The 16,808-nt window shown below is 36.3% G+C and overlaps 2 protein-coding genes across 2 annotated transcripts; both read left to right on the top strand.

The window, feature by feature from the left end:
- Nucleotides 1-898: 898 nt before the first annotated feature.
- On the top strand, nucleotides 899-5,759 carry LOC111798869 (F-actin-capping protein subunit alpha). The gene is made up of 11 exons (XM_023682218.2): nucleotides 899-1,078; nucleotides 1,194-1,309; nucleotides 1,763-1,852; nucleotides 2,251-2,315; nucleotides 2,858-3,019; nucleotides 3,290-3,368; nucleotides 3,528-3,605; nucleotides 3,945-4,019; nucleotides 4,096-4,131; nucleotides 5,200-5,349; nucleotides 5,441-5,759. Exons 1-10 carry the CDS (start codon nucleotides 976-978, stop codon nucleotides 5,305-5,307), a joined length of 912 nt encoding a protein of 303 aa, XP_023537986.2. The 5' UTR covers nucleotides 899-975; the 3' UTR covers nucleotides 5,308-5,349; nucleotides 5,441-5,759.
- A 5,750-nt stretch (nucleotides 5,760-11,509) lies between these two features.
- On the top strand, nucleotides 11,510-16,138 carry LOC111798698 (26S proteasome regulatory subunit 6A homolog). Its single transcript, XM_023682002.2, has 10 exons — nucleotides 11,510-11,721; nucleotides 11,948-12,064; nucleotides 12,764-12,871; nucleotides 13,226-13,417; nucleotides 13,510-13,701; nucleotides 13,966-14,084; nucleotides 14,168-14,255; nucleotides 14,445-14,564; nucleotides 14,653-14,793; nucleotides 15,770-16,138. The coding sequence occupies exons 1-10, from the start codon at nucleotides 11,605-11,607 to the stop codon at nucleotides 15,845-15,847; spliced, it is 1,272 nt and encodes a 423-aa protein (XP_023537770.1). The 5' UTR covers nucleotides 11,510-11,604; the 3' UTR covers nucleotides 15,848-16,138.
- Nucleotides 16,139-16,808: the final 670 nt, after the last annotated feature.

Here is a 16,808-nt window from a genome sequence, read left to right on the forward strand (position 1 = left end):
AGAGACGTTATATATGCAAACGAGAGAGTAACAACAACGGCTCACGGTATATAACTATTGGTAGGGGATATGACTAACTGTGAAATCATGTCGATAAACTCACTAATACTGTCCGTTCTAACTTTTTTAAGCTCTGTAGACAATAGATTGTTAACCAAAAGTTTAAAACGTTTAAAAACGATGCACATTTATAGATGTTTTAGGGACGGAACCCCTTACATCGATGCACGAGTCTAATGGATACCGAACGTGTTCATGATGGATTATCGACTACAAGAAAATTTAATTTTTCGTGGCAACTAATATTCGATTTTTGTTAACCCTTTTGGCCCATGCATTAAGAGCGTCTCTAGTTTCCCGAATCGACTGAAAAGAGGTACGGTGATAGTATCTGTAGCGTTGAAGAACGTCGTAATAGTCTGATCTTTTTTCTGTCATTTGTTTATCTGCCTTTGTGACGTTGATGAACGTGGTAATAAACCTTAAAAAGTCTATATTTTTTAAACAAAATATTACCCATCTCTTTATTAATATTTTTGTGATAATTTAAAAATAAAATAAAATGATATTTTTATTAATTTATAATTAAAAAAAAATTAATCTAGTAATTTTATTAGAGTGGGGCCAAGCAATAATTAAACGAAAAGCTTAAAATTTACTCTTAAAATAATGGTAAAATTATTTTAACGACAAATCGCGGCACCTTTCGACACTAATCGGTTGGGCTGGGCCCAGCCCAGGCAAGAAAGCGTCTAAAGCCACTTTTCGACCACTCTCTGACACAAAACGACACGTCGGAATAATATTGCGAAGCGGGCCGACTAAACCGGGATAACTTGACTCGAACCGGTCCATTACAGCTCATTTCTGTTTTTTCCAATTTTATACGACGCTGTCTCTCTTTCCCTTCCCTCTCTTTCTCTCTCTGCTTCAGTTCATTTGAAAATCGGTAACAGAATTTTCCGGTTTCCGGCAATGGACGACGAAGAAGTGGAGCTCAGCCACGAACAGAAGAAGGAGATCGCGAAATGGTTTCTTCTAAACGCTCCTTCCGGTGAAATCCAATTCGTCGCCAAAGGTTATCAATTACAGTTTTAGATGTGTTCTTTTTTTTTTTTTTTTTTTTTTTTTTCTTTTTTTGTTCATATACATTATGTATAAACATTGCCGATGATTTTTTATGAAATTTTCAGATGTGATGAAACTTTTGAACAACGATGAGTTGTACCGCGAGGCAGCATCTGAAGCGTTTCCTCAGTACAATAAATCGCACATGATTTGCCTCGAAATGCCTGGCCGAGTTGGAGATGTGAGTTTCTTGTACGAATAGCCTTTATCAGCTGCTATTTTCTTTGCGGACAAGGTTGGGGAACTAGTTTTTTCGATTCGAGATAATCATAATGATTTGCGTGATGAGCTTGCATTTTGTTTTATTCAAATTTCTGGTAGTATTTTCTGCGTGGTCTTGCCATTTTTATGCTGTTTTATCTTCGAATTTGAATGGAATACAATCTAATCCCATCCATGTAGATGCAGAATGTTCACAAACCAGAGTTAGTCGCCAACTTTTGTACATATCTAGTGAAAAAACTGATATAGGAAGTCATTCCTGTGGACGGTTGTATACTTAAATCAAGCATTCGTACAATTTTGGAAGGAGCATTTGATTCCTATTATCTTGAAATTACGTTCTAGAAGTTTTGCAGATTAATCATCTTGTTTTCTTCATGCGTCTCACTATTTTCATGTGATGTGAATTCAGGTGGTTATTACAGCATTCAATGAGCTTGAAGAAAATGAGTTCCTCGATCCAAGAACTGCACAAGTTGCTATAGTGGATAATATTAAACAGGTAAGCGTTCAATCTGAATCAATCCCAGCATAACCATTTTCCAGACGTAAAAGTAAATTTCCAAGTGATTGATTAATTGTAGGAGTATTATTTTGCTCACTTTTTAGGGTTGTTATGCTTATATATAGTTAGTTTTTCATACGAGCATTGTCTATTGATTTTTATTTATATGAACAAAATAAGAAAATCTGTTTACTTAATTATGCACGAAAAGAACTTAGACTCAATTGTTCATTACATTAGTATTTGCAACATTTCACATCTTCTGGTTTATTCTATACATATTGTTGACTCTGTTAAATTTATGGAAATCATTACCTCCTTGGATTCCTACCCCCTCTTCCTAAGTTGTTTTATTAATTGATTCGTTTTGTTCACTTCGTGTTTAATTGCCCCAGGTGTGTACTGCAGTGAGACCTGCACTGGATGAGGAACTACCATCTTCATATGTTGAGGAATATCGGTAGGCTATGATTAGTTAGAAAATTGAAAACTATTAACCATGATTATTGGAGATTTATATTAACAAATGATTAGATGGGTGGGAGTTTTGAAATTTCCAGAATATGTGATTACTGATTAAGCGATAAGATACCGTCTCCTTTGAAGTGAATTAGTTTATTTGCTCGTATCGACTTGTCTAAAGTTTCTCTTTTGTTTTACATTTGACAAATGGTTGTTGTTTTTAACGACAAATGTGTACTTTTATAGGATAAACTGTAATATATTTAAGACATTTTTCGGAGTATGCAGAAAGCAGCGGACCACAAATTCTAACATTGTGTCTTCTTTACAATATGCTTAGTTTATACCATTCTAGGTCAAATGAGAATCCTACACCCAAAATTCTCTTTCTCTGAAGGCTGATTGAGTTCAAACATTGAAGGGAGTTTGGAAATAAAAATATGGGATCAAATGAGACACGCTATAGTAGTTAAATAAGCCTCAAGATGTCTGTGAATAACAACCACTTTTTTCTTTATAATGTATTCTATGTTATGGCAGATGTACTATAGATGCAGAAATTGCTCGATATGTTGGTGATACGTATCCAAAAGGGGTTTGTTCAGTTTACTGTGTAAATGGAAAAGATGCGGAGGAAGCTGAATCTGATTTTGAGCTTGCTGTGGTTATTTCCGCTTCTAGACTTAGCCCTAAGAATTTCTGGTGCGTGCATAGTCATCAGAATATGTCTCTGCATTTTCTTGCCTCGTTTATTTGTCTTCTCCTATTCTTATTCTTTTTCCCTTCCCTCTCTACGTTGTGATGTGTAAGGTTTAGAAGAATACCATCAGTGTTTATGTTGAATTTATTTGTAGTTGCAGCAAATGTCATGCTTTTGGCTCATCTGATGGCATTTCAATTCGTCTTTGGATGATTTCATTTTGCAGACTTCAAATTTAGCTCCTATTTGATGTTTGTTTCCACTCTGTGCAGTAATGGAAGTTGGCGTTCCACATGGAACATTGAGTTCAAAAGTGATTTTCAAACGCTTGAAGTAAGAGGGGAAATTCAGGTACTTTTTCTTTTTACTTAACCCAAGTGCACAACAGATTCATGCCTCTCTCTCTCTCTCTCTCCCTCCCTCATTTCATGGATTGAACTTTATTTGTTTGTGTTATTAAACCCTCAAAATTTTGTATTTTGGGTCTCTTTTCCTCTCTACTCTCTTCAGGTTTGTGCCCATTACTTTGAGGAGGGAAATGTTCAATTAGACACAAAGCATGAATGCAATGATTCAACTATCATGCAGGTCGTTGCCAATTTAAATGTGTTGTTTTTCATTATTATTTGTGGTCGTTATTGCTATGCTTTGATGGAGTCAAATGCTTGATTACTTTTGCTTCTTTTTACATCAGTTTTAGAACATCTATCATCCCAATATGCACTGCAGCATGGTGTCATGTAAAATGAAATCTTCATGTAATAGTATGTTCAGTTGTGCTTTCATTATTATTTTCAGAAATGTCTCTTTAAATTCTGTAATGCATTTTTCTATGTTTGGCTATCAGATGTTTTTATTTTTTCTTAGCATAAATAGGGTGACTCGTGTGACTTTTAAAATTGTTGAAATTTTCTACTGTTGTTTCAGGCTCCTGAAGACTGTTCAGTTGCGATAGCCAATATTATTCGCCATCACGAGGCAGAATACTTTTCTGCTCTCGAGGTTCTGTATCGATCCATTGTGATTAGTTTTATTTGGTTTTCTATAAAAATCTAATTTATGCTCGTGTGTTTGACAGGTATCCTATTCAAACTTACCAGACACCACATTTAAGGTACTCCTACTCCTTTCTATTGGGTGAAAAGCTATTTCATTTGTAATGGCTAAAGCCTTCCTGATATAGAATCAACCAATCCAAATCCAAAGGAAAACTCTGATACCAAATAATAAGGAATCATTACAAAGGAAATAAGAACACTTGTTTGAGATTTAAATCACTCTACAAGAAAGATTGATCATGTCAAGCTTGAATGATTCTGCATGCAACCTAAACTACATAGAATTGCAAAAAAAACTTTGTCATTGGTTAAAGGAAATCACAAATGCTCGTTTTATTATATTTTCCAAATCTCCTTACAAATACAACATACATGGCTTTATATAGCCTCAAAATGAAACTCTTGACCTTCCATTAGACATTTCAAGAATGGTAACATTCCTACTTTATGACCATAATTAACCACCATGTAAATGTAACCTAAAGTAAATAAAAAGTTCTAAAATGCATTAATAAATTACGATCCATCCAAAATTTATAACAATGAAACTTGATTCTTTTTCAATGTGGCATGAATTGAAATATCAATGCATCTTCTTTGAAGTTTATATTCCATGATTGATGCCTTGGTTCATATCACTTCCATTGGCATAAATTTTGTTTTGTATGAAAAATAAACGGTTCATCTATTATATCATCATTTCGGCACCATCTAATCCTAGGGAAAGTTCAAGTGTGAGAAATAAAAAAAAGGTAGATTGATCTTTATATCTTGTTTTTGTAATTAACTCTGATATAACGAGAATAAACACTCTCGAAGTATGTTGATTCTGTCGGTTCTTTAATAGTCGATTGCTCGATTGGAATATTAGTGTATGCATACCGGACTGTCAATTGCCTATCGACTTATTGTAAAATTTAAACTATGATTTCTTTGTGGATTTGAATTTTTCTTTTTGTTTTTGTTAGCCTTATGCAATGGCATCATTTGGCCCAACGTTATCTTATCTGTTATTGATGTAGTTTCGGTACTTTGTGTTGCTAGAGATTTTACCATTGTGATCTTATGTCATATCTTCTCAACAAATTCGTTATCGATCTCGGATCGTATATGATGCACTGCAGGATCTTCGGAGGAAGCTTCCCGTTAGTCGGACGCTATTTCCGTGGCATAATACCTCACAATTCAGCTTAACAAGAGACGTTGTTAAAGAGCTTGGAATTGGAAAGTAAATGCACAAACATAAAAAACAGTAGCCTTTGCTCACTTTACAGGTAAACACAAAGATACAAATCTCATTCCCCTTTCGTTCTATCTCGTCGTTTCCTCGAGATTCATTTCTTCGTTTCGATGTCTTCCTCGTAGTGTATTCATTCTTGTGAAGTTGTATAGCTGCAAATGCAACGGGATGCTACCGATTGTAAGTACACTTTAACTTGTAAAGTGAGGATTTATTTGTTTTTATTGCATTTGAATCTGAAATAGATTATAGGCCGTGTGCTTCTTCTATTTGTTCTTTTGTTAAAGCTTCAATAACAATCCATCCATGTCTTTTTCATTTAATACTCTCTTCCTCATTCATCAGTTCCTCCATAATGGTTTGTTGTTTCAATTATTTTGGTTCCCTTATGAACACAAAAACTGTAACCTTTCTTGTTTAATACTATTATTGTTGTTATTGTAATTATTGTTCGTGATCATAGGGGGATATGGGTCGTTTGGTAAATTAATTTAAGTTTTTGTTTGTTTGTTTGTTTGTGTAGGTGTGTGTATCTATATGGTCTAAAGATTGTTGTGAGCTAGTTTTTGTAGTTTTAGAAATGGTGTTTAAAAGCATCCTTTTAAAAAAATGTTTATTTTGGGATCTTAGACCGTTTGAAATCGAAGGTTCGACTTAATTTGCACCATCTACCAACTTTCTATTCGAACGAACTTATAATGAATCTATTTGAAAATTTTGATTACACTAAATACAAATGATTACGATTTTTTTTAATACTTTAGAATTTGAAACGATTACGATTAACCCATCATAATATTTTTTCAGTTAAATAGTGTTTAAACTATCATAATGATTACGAGAATAATAAAGAGTCGAGAAGAAATTAATTTAATTCATAATCACGTTTATCTCATGTTTAATAATTTAGGAGTTTTAGGAGTTTCGGGTTTTTTTTATTTATACATGCAAAGAGATTAAAAAGTTATTTTTAGGTTAAATTAATAAAAAATCTGTTGAATTAGTTAATAACCCATTTAAAAAATACTCATAATTGTTTAAAAGTAATATTTGAAAATAATTTATGAAAGTTGATAAATGTTAAAAAAAAAAAAGTTTTAAATATTTTTTTATTTATAAATGTAAATGGTATTACTACTTTTAAAATTTTATGTATATTTTTTAAACATTGTGGTAAAAATATTTTTAAACTTTTTAATAAAATTAAATGATATTAATGAAACTAATATTTTAAAATTTTCTAATAAAATTAGAAGATATTTATGATATTTATGAAATTAATATTAAAAAGTTTAATATATTTGTTAAGGATAGTTGATCGTTCATTATAAGGCAAATATCTAGATATTTGCCTTACATTGCGGGTTACCATATTTGCCCTCTTATTAAACGCAAATATATTATATTCATTTATTATTCTTTCCTTTTATTACTATTTCCATATTATTTGTAATTTACCATATTTCTGTATCCTGTAAATGATTATAAATAAGAGAACTCTCACCCCCATTTAGGTGTGGTGGATTAATCAAACATTCACATGGTATCAGAGCCCTTTCGGTTTAACAACCCTGATCCTTTCTTCTCTATGGCTTCCGAATCTTCTTATCATCTTCTTCCTTTCAATACTCTAATCCATATGATCACCATCAAACTTTCTTCCTCCAATTATCTTCTTTGGAAAAGCCAACTTCTCCCTCTTCTTGAGAGTCAAGACATGCTGGGCTATGTCGATGGAACTATGGTTCCACCACCTCGCTTTGAACCAGAAACCTCTTCAACACTCAACCCCAAATATTTGGCATGGAGAGCAGCCGATCAACGACTTCTCTGTCTCCTGCTCTCCTCTCTCACTGAGGAAGCCATGGCTGTTGTCGTTGGTCTCTCTACTGCACGTGATGTTTGGCTTGCGTTGGAAACTACGTTCAGCCATCAGTCGAAAGCTCGTGAACTGAGACTCAAGGATGACTTGCAGTTGATGAAACGTGGCACCAAACCTGTTGCTGAGTATGCCCGTGCCTTCAAAAAAATTTGTGACCAACTTCATGCCATTGGCAGACCGGTTGAGGACATTGATAAAGTGCACTGGTTCCTTCGTGGACTCGGCACCGAATTTTCAGCTTTTTCTACTGCTCAGATGGCTCTCACCTCTATCCCCTGTTTTGCAGATTTAGTCTCTAAAGCTGAAAGTTTTGAGTTGTTTCAGCTCTCCCTTGAGTCCTCTAACTCCACTCCTACAGCATTCACAGTCACTAATTGTGGTCGCACCCATGGAAGCCACCCTGCTTCCTTTACCAACCAGCGAGGTCGTTCTTATTCTCACAAAAACAACTCTTCTAATCGAGGACGAACCCACTCAAGTCAAGGTCGTCGACCACCTCACTGCCAAATATGCCGCAAAGAGGGCCATTATGCTGACCGCTGCAACCAACGGTATGTTCGACCTGATTCTTCTCATGCTCACCTTGCTGAAGCCTTTAACACGCCATGTTCTATTGCTGGACCCGATGCTGCTGATTGGTTTCTGGACACTGGAGCTTCGGCCCATATGACTGTCGACCCATCTGGTAAGGACTCTGTGATTGTAGGAAACGGTGCATCCCTACCCATTACCCACACCGGTACTCTTTCTCCTGTTCCAAATATTCACTTGTTAGATGTCTTGGTTGTCCCTCACCTCACTAAAAATCTTTTTTCCATAAGTAAATTAACGTCTGATTTTCCTCTCTCCGTTACATTTACTAATAATCTTATTACTATCCAGAATCGTCAAACAGGAAGGGTGGTGGCAACCGGTAAAAGAGATGGAGGGCTATATGTGCTGGAACGCGGCAACTCTGCTTTTATTTCAGCCCTTAGAAACAAATCTTTACGTGCTTCATATGATTTATGGCATGCTCGTCTAGGTCATGTGAATCATTCGGTTATTTCTTTTTTAAATAGAAAAGGTCATCTTTCTCTTACGTCTTTATTGCCTTCTCCATCATTATGTAATACTTGTCAGCTTGCGAAAAGTCATCGATTGCCTTATTCCCGCAATGAACGTAGGTCGTCTCATGTGTTAGATCTTATTCATTGTGATCTTTGGGGTCCTTCTCCCGTCAAATCAAATTCGGGTTTCCTTTATTATGTTATTTTTATTGATGATTATTCTCGATTCACTTGGTTTTACCCTTTAAAATTTAAATCTGATTTTTTTGATATTTTTCTTCAATTTCAAAAATTTGTGGAAAATCAATATTCTTCTCGTATCAAGGTATTTCAAAGCGATGGTGGTACCGAATTTACTAGTACTTGTTTCAAAACTCATTTACGTAATTCTGGCATCCACCATCAACTCTCTTGTCCATATACACCTGCTCAAAATGGTCGTGCTGAGAGAAAACATCGTCATGTGACTGAGACTGGCTTGGCCCTTCTCTTTCACTCTCATCTTTCTTCTCGTTTTTGGGTTGACGCCTTCAGCACTGCAGCTTATATTATCAACCGGTTGCCTACTCCACTTCTTGGAGGTAAGTCACCCTTTGAACTCCTTTATGGCTACACTCCACGTTATGACAATTTTCATCCCTTTGGTTGTCGTGTTTATCCTTATTTGCGTGATTATATGCCTAACAAGCTTTCTCCACGCAGCATTCCTTGTATTTTTTTGGGTTATAGTCCTGCTCATAAAGGGTTCCGCTGTCTTGATCCCACCACCACTAAGCTATATATCACATGTCATGCTCAATTTGATGAAACTCACTTTCCTGCTATCCCTAGCTCCCAGACCCAACCTCTTTCCTCTATTCCTATTTCAAATTTCTTAGAACCACATTTTCATCATATTGATTCATCCCCCCCTACCACTTCATCACCGCAAACTCCTCGATCCAGTTCATCCCCGTGTGATATTTGTTCTGACCTTGTAGATGAGTCTGTGCAGGTTGATACTTCTCTTGCAGGTTCCACTTTGCCACCCTCGACTTCTAATTCGACCTCTATTGAACCTCCTGTTGATTTCTCTTCTTTGGGCACTCATCCTATGATCACACGAGCCAAAGCTGGTATATTCAAGACTCGTCATCCAGCAAATCTTGGTATTTTGGGCTCATCTGGACTTCTTTCTGCTCTTCTTGCATCCACTGAGCCAAAAGGATTCAAATCTGCGGCTAAGAATCCTGCTTGGGTGGCTGCCATGGATGAAGAAATTCGAGCATTACAACAAAATGATACTTGGACTTTGGTTCCTCGCCCTGCCAACACCAACATCGTGGGCTCTAAATGGGTGTTTCGTATTAAATATTTGCCTGATGGATCCGTCGAGCGTTTCAAGGCTCGTCTTGTTGCCAAAGGTTATACTCAGGTTCCTGGTCTTGACTACACTGACACTTTCAGTCCGGTTGTCAAAGCTACCACTGTCCGTGTTGTGCTTTCTATTGCAGTCACAAATAAATGGCCTCTTCGACAACTTGATGTCAAGAATGCTTTTCTCAATGGAACTCTTATTGAACGTGTTCATATGGAACAACCTCCTGGGTATATTGATCCTCGATTTCCCACTCATGTTTGTCTATTAAAGAAAGCCCTCTATGGTTTAAAGCAAGCTCCTCGTGCTTGGTTTCAGCGTTTTAGCTCATTTTTTCTCACACTTGGGTTTTCTTGCAGTCGCGCTGACACGTCCCTTTTTGTCTTTCATCAGCAATCTAACATTATCTATTTGCTTCTTTATGTTGATGACATTATTGTTACCGGCAACAACTCATCTCTTATTGACAGCTTTACTCGCAATCTTCATTCTGAGTTTGCTACCAAAGATTTGGGTTCTCTCAGTTACTTTCTTGGTCTTGAAGCTTCACCCACTCCTGATGGTCTCTTTATTAGTCAGTTAAAATATGCTCGAGATATTCTTACTCGTGCTCAGTTGCTCGATAGCAAACCAGTTCACACTCCCATGGTTGTTTCTCAACACCTGACTGCTGATGGTTCTCCTTTTTCTGATCCTACTCTCTACAGATCTCTTGTTGGCGCCCTTCAGTACTTGACTATTACGCGTCCAGATATTGCCTATGCTGTCAATTCTGTCAGTCAATTCTTGCATGCCCCTACTGCAGATCACTTTCTTGCTGTCAAACGTATTCTTCGCTATGTCAAAGGAACACTCCACTTTGGTCTTACCTTTCGTCCATCCACTGTTCCTAGTACGCTAGTCGCTTATTCGGATGCTGACTGGGCTGGTTGTCCCGATACTCGTCGTTCTACATCCGGCTATTCTATTTATCTTGGTAACAATCTGGTTTCTTGGAGTGCCAAAAAGCAACCTACTGTCTCACGCTCCAGCTGTGAATCTGAGTATCGTGCTCTTGCCACAACCGCTGCTGAACTTCTTTGGGTTACGCATCTTTTGCATGACCTCAAGGTCCCTATTTCACAGCAGCCCTTACTCTTATGTGACAACAAAAGTGCTATTTTTTTGAGCTCTAATCCCGTTTCTCACAAGCGGGCCAAACATGTTGAACTAGATTATCATTTCCTTCGAGAACTTGTTATCGCTGGCAAACTTCGCACACAATATGTACCCTCTCATCTCCAAGTTGCTGACATCTTCACAAAGAGTATTTCTCGACCTCTCTTTGAATTTTTCAGATCCAAGCTTCACGTTCGTTCAAATCCGACGCTCAGCTTGCGGGGGGTGTTAAGGATAGTTGATCGTTCATTATAAGGCAAATATCTAGATATTTGCCTTACATTGCGGGTTACCATATTTGCCCTCTTATTAAAGGCAAATATATTACATTCATTTATTATTCTTTCCTTTTATTACTATTTCCATATTATTTGTAATTTACCATATTTCTGTATCCTGTAAATGATTATAAATAAAAGAACTCTCACCCCATTTAGGTGTGGTGGATTAATCAAACATTCACAATATTAATGAAACTTAATATTATTTTTGAAATACTTTTAAAATACGGTTAAAAGTTTAAATGATTCAAAACTAACATTTTTTTTTTTTTTTGAAAGATTCGGGTATTTTTGAAACAAATTTAGCCTTATTTTTATTTAAAAATAAATTAGGCAAAAGCCCACATTCAGTGAAGTAGGCCCAATTGTGAAATAGACAGGCCCATTAAACGGTCCACTTAGCCTCTTCCATTTTCTTCGGCGACAAGTTAAAATCTTCCATTTTCCATTTTCTTTCCCTTCACTTCTTCTTCTTCTTCTTCTTCTCCTCTCTTTTCTTCTCGTCTCGTTTAGTTTCGTTTCGTTCAATTTCTGCAACTCAACTCAATCGAGTTTTATCCTCATGGCGACGGCTATGGTTGAAGATTCCAACTTCGAGGACGATCAGCTTGCTTCCATGACCACTGACGACATTGTTAGGGCTTCGCGTCTGCTCGACAATGAGATCCGAATTCTCAAGGTCTCTTAGTCTTCTTTACTCTTTCAATCATGTCTCTAATTCAATTCTGTATGTTCGTGTATGAAATCATCAACTTGCTTGCTTTTGGAGTTCTTTTTGGCTCGTTTTGTTCATTTTATGTCAGTTACTTTGAAAAACAACTCTCTTTCTGTCTTTCTGACTTGTTCGTGAAATTTGCAATAAATAGAGGAGATTTATGATTTTTGGAGTGATTTTCGACGTGTAGGAAGAAGTGCAAAGAACAAATCTGGACTTGGAATCACTCAAGGAGAAGATAAAGGAGAATCAGGAGAAGATTAAACTCAATAAGCAACTGCCTTACTTGGTCGGGAACATTGTCGAGGTATGCTGTTGACTTGTTGTGCTCTCAAGCTAATTCTTTTTCTCGAAAAATTATTTGTACGTGTATTTTTATATTTTCCTAGTAGCAAGCTCCAGGTCTAGTTTTTATGTGAGGGTCCGGGATAGTTAGTTTTTGTGCTTGAAATGAAATCTTACGAAGGCTGCTGAACTGTAGTTGTTTAAATATGTATACAAAATACAGAAACAGAAATGATTTATTTGAATTATAACTTGTATGTGAGCCCTAATTGGAATTGTTCCTGAGCTTGATATTCTATATCAACCCAAGGATATCCGTGGGTGAAAGTCATTCTTGAAGTGGATCTGTCGAAAGTACACTGTTTTTTTTAGTTTTTCTCTTGTCGATTTCTGAGCCAAGTAGCCAGGGATTCTTATTAGGTAGATTCTGTGGTGAAGGTGATCTTTTGAAGCCCTTGTAAATAGGGTTTAGAGAGTTGTATAAAGACATTTTTATTAAAAACAGTAGGTTCTCTTCCTTTCAATTTGCCATCCAATGGCGTGTTAATCATAGATCAACTATTGTGACTTTTTATTCTATACCCCCTTGGAGTTACAGTTGGTGTGTTCTTTTAATGTTTGGAACGCCAATTTCCTCTTGTTTTTGGTGGCGATCTAGGTTCATGTTGAGTATTTATCCATATTATTTGAACTCTGTTTCTGACCAATTGTCTTTTTTCAGATTTTGGAAATGAACCCAGAAGATGAAGCAGAGGAAGATGGTGCAAATATTGATCTTGATTCGCAAAGGAAAGGAAAATGTGTTGTCCTGAAGACCTCCACTCGTCAGGTTCGCTATGACCAATTTTTTTTTAATCATAATATCCTCCACTTCTGACTGTCAATGCCAGGACGCCACTAGAATTTCCTTAGTCAGTGTTTTGATCTTTCAGTAATAGAAGTTGGTGTGGCCTTTTAAGTTGAAATTATAGCAATTTCTAACTGATTTTTTTGGTTGACTGGAGCTGTAATGGTGGATACTAGATATGTTAATTGCATGAACTAGGCATGGAAGATGAGTAACTTTACCAGGATTTCTTTAGTTTGATAGCTTAGAAATGTCATGTGTTTAATGAAGGTCCCACTTTTTTATAGGCTAGAAATTGGCTAGACTTGTATTGAATTATTGTTTTGTTGTTTGCAGACTATCTTTTTACCTGTTGTCGGGCTTGTAGATCCTGATAAGCTAAAGCCAGGTGACTTGGTTGGTGTAAACAAGGATAGTTACCTGATTTTGGATACTCTGCCATCTGAGTATGATTCTCGAGTGAAGGCTATGGAGGTTGATGAGAAGCCAACAGAAGACTACAATGACATTGGAGGGCTGGAAAAGCAGGCACTCTCAGACTCTTGACACTGTCCATACGTTCATTAGTTTATAGGTCATATTGGATATCATTTTAATTGATTGTTATATTATTGGCACAGATACAAGAACTCGTGGAGGCCATTGTCTTACCCATGACTCATAAAGAGCGATTTCAGAAACTTGGAATTCGTCCACCTAAAGGTGTGCTTTTGTATGGACCTCCTGGCACTGGTAAAACTTTGATGGCACGTGCGTGTGCAGCACAAACAAATGCTACCTTTTTGAAGTTAGCTGGCCCACAACTTGTTCAGGTACAAATTTGATTGGGTAAAATAGTTATATAACTACTGAACCTCAAAGACTTTGTGTCCTTCATTTTTGGGTTGTTTGCTAGTTTTCTGCATCGTACCGTGTTAATGAAGCTAAAAGTTTGTTTAAAAACTGAAAACGGCCGTTCTTTTTAGGTTATTTTGATGTTCCTATGCTGTTGAATGGCTCCATGTGGTTCTTGTACTCTTGTCTTTCTTTCCTTATAGATTTGTCTATTAGCTATGTATAACTTGGAACTATTGCAGATGTTCATTGGGGATGGAGCAAAACTTGTTCGAGATGCTTTTCAGCTTGCAAAAGAAAAATCCCCATGCATCATTTTTATTGATGAAATTGATGCTATTGGAACAAAGAGATTTGACAGGTCTGTTGATGTTCCCCCCTCCCCTCCAATATTTTTCCAAAACTCTCTCATTTTGTTTAATTATTATTACTTTTTGGCTGCAGTGAAGTAAGCGGAGACAGGGAGGTGCAGCGAACCATGTTAGAGCTACTCAATCAACTCGACGGGTTTAGCAGCGATGAACGCATCAAGGTTTCTTTTGTTCCTTTCTTGAATTATTTTGATGTCAGCCATTCATTGTTTCACCTCAGTGTAGGGTGTGTTTATGTTGATTTTGTTTGCATTTGACTTTTACTTGAAAAATTTCTGGCTTTGGGGGTTTATTTGTATTTCATGATGTTTGATTGTCATTTTATTGAATTAGAATTCTTACTATTGCAGGTTATAGCAGCAACAAATCGAGCTGATATTCTTGATCCTGCGCTCATGCGTTCTGGTCGTTTAGATCGAAAGATTGAATTCCCTCATCCTACTGAAGAAGCAAGGGCTCGAATCATGCAGGTTTTTATGTTACCTTTTTTATTGTGCTGCCTTTTTTCATGTAATATATAGAAATTTTTTCATTTCATATTTTTAAACACAATTGTAGATCCACTCGAGGAAGATGAACGTCCACCCAGACGTTAACTTCGAAGAACTAGCTCGATCCACTGATGATTTCAATGGTGCACAACTAAAAGCAGTTTGTGTTGAGGCAGGCATGCTGGCTCTCCGCCGTGATGCTACTGAGGTGACCCTCTTTCATTCATGCACGAACACACACACCGTTCATTTATCATGTTTTTAAGATATACGCTGCATGATATCTTCGAAGATACAATGATGAGAGGTCTCTATGGTAATCCCCAATGGTAAAATTTGGAATGGATGTTCTCGGGGAGGTTTTTCGAGGCCGGTTCAAGGTCTTCAGGTCGAAAGCTTAATGAATGAAAACCTTGATATCTCTTGGAGAGCTAGTGTTAGGGCTCATGAATTCTCCCCATAGAACAGTGCAGTGGGGATCAATATGATGGATATATATATATACACATACGTACATACGTATAATCGTTCGAGCGAATTTGGGAGAGGGCATTATAGATCATATAAGTCTTAATGAAGTTCGTTATTTCAGCTTACAACACTAAAGAAAATAATCTGGAGTATATTTAAGCTTGAGATGTTAAGCCATGGGGCATGAGAACCTTCCATGGCAAAGGAGAGAGAAGATTAAGTGTGTTAAAATGTGAGAGGTGTGGAAACCTCTCCCTAGTAGACGCGTTTTAAAAACCTTGAGGGGAAGCTTGAAAGGAAAAGCCCAAAGAGAACAATATCTGCTAGCGGTGGGTTTGAGCTGTTACATAAAATGTGGAATATCTAGCGTTGGGGAGGAGAACGAAATATTCTTTATAATTGTGTGGAAACCTCTCCTTAGTAGACGCGTTTTAAAAACCTCGTGGGGAAGCCTGCTAGCGGTGGGTTTGAGCTGTTATATAAAATGTGGAATATTTAGCGTTGGGGAGAAGAACAAAATATTCTTTATAAAGGTGTGGAAACCTTTCCCTAGTAGATGCATTTTAAAAACCTCGAGGGGAAGCCTGAAAGGAAAACCCCAAAGAAAACAATATCTGTTGGCGGTGTTACATAATATGTGGAATATTTAGCTCCGGGCGATAGTCGAAGTAATGATTTTTTTTTTTTTTTTTTTTTTTTTTTTTGATAATTAGGTGAACCATGAGGACTTCAATGAAGGTATCATCCAGGTTCAAGCCAAGAAGAAAGCAAGCTTGAATTATTATGCATAATGCATAGAGCTATCGACAAAGACCGACCATCACGGAAATGGCAAATCAAGAGTTTAAGCAGGAAGGTCGTCGACAAAAACCCGACAGTAGAAGCTCAACTTTCGCACTCGTTCGTGTTCTTCGTCCTGAGGTATGTACTGGCCAGGGAGATCATGATGATGCTTCTCTAAAGATTGTTATTTCTTCCATTGGAAATTCCTGGGTTTTATATTATAAATATTTTTCTATATGTTGTGAAAACTTAGAGCTTCATAACTCTTGCACCAAATGATAGAATGATGTTGATTGTTCTTTGTGTTGTAAGAAAAGCTTCCAAAGCTTACACGAGCGGCGTCGTGCTAGTCTATACTCCGAACACTATTTTTGAGAGTTTTATCACACCAGAGGTTTGATCAAATTATAAAAAAAAAAAAAAATGAAATTCTAAATTTTAGAATATAATAACTAAATTCGAACATATTTTTCAAACCGTATGAACGTAGAATTTCGTGAAATGGGTTTGTTTTGTTTCTTCTACAACTTTCACCTTCTCAATGCTCGGGTGTTAAAATATTCATCAAGAGATTTAAACTCTTCCCAACTAGTACGTTTATATTCGAGTATTAAAGCAAGCTCGGAGGCTAAAGTTAATAGGCTACTCTATCTTATGTTCGATGTTAATTTTAAATGGTTAATTTTAAATTTATCATTTAAAGTTAATTTTTATCCAAATTTGTTAAATACTAATAATAATTTTGGAAAAAATTAATATGGATTTTTTTTATTTAAATTTCAACCGTAAATTAACTTAATACTAATTTTAAGATTTATTAATACTAATTTTAATATTTATTAAAAATATAAAGATTAAAATTAGATATTTGGAAGTATATAAATTAAAATTGAAAGAAATTCAAAAGAATATTAATACAAAATATAATTGAAAGTCCAAATCTTTTGAAAGTTTAGAAATTTTAAGACA

This window comes from Cucurbita pepo, chromosome 7 (genome assembly GCF_057944985.1).
Source record: "Cucurbita pepo subsp. pepo isolate OVF chromosome 7, ASM5794498v1, whole genome shotgun sequence".
NCBI classification, from domain to species: domain Eukaryota; kingdom Viridiplantae; phylum Streptophyta; class Magnoliopsida; order Cucurbitales; family Cucurbitaceae; genus Cucurbita; species Cucurbita pepo.

Bases quoted from the DNA above. Each gene is read 5' to 3' on its own strand.
- LOC111798698 (XM_023682002.2), top strand. From the start codon at position 11,605: ATGGCGACGGCTATGGTTGAAGATTCCAACTTCGAGGACGATCAGCTT. The intron at 12,065-12,763 runs GTATGCTGTTGA...GTCTTTTTTCAG, and splicing joins TGGTCGGGAACATTGTCGAG to ATTTTGGAAATGAACCCAGA. The intron at 14,565-14,652 runs GTTTTTATGTTA...ACACAATTGTAG, and splicing joins CAAGGGCTCGAATCATGCAG to ATCCACTCGAGGAAGATGAA.
- LOC111798869 (XM_023682218.2), top strand. From the start codon at position 976: ATGGACGACGAAGAAGTGGAGCTCAGCCACGAACAGAAGAAGGAGATC. The intron at 3,606-3,944 runs GTCGTTGCCAAT...CTGTTGTTTCAG, and splicing joins ATGATTCAACTATCATGCAG to GCTCCTGAAGACTGTTCAGT. The intron at 4,020-4,095 runs GTTCTGTATCGA...TGTGTTTGACAG, and splicing joins AATACTTTTCTGCTCTCGAG to GTATCCTATTCAAACTTACC.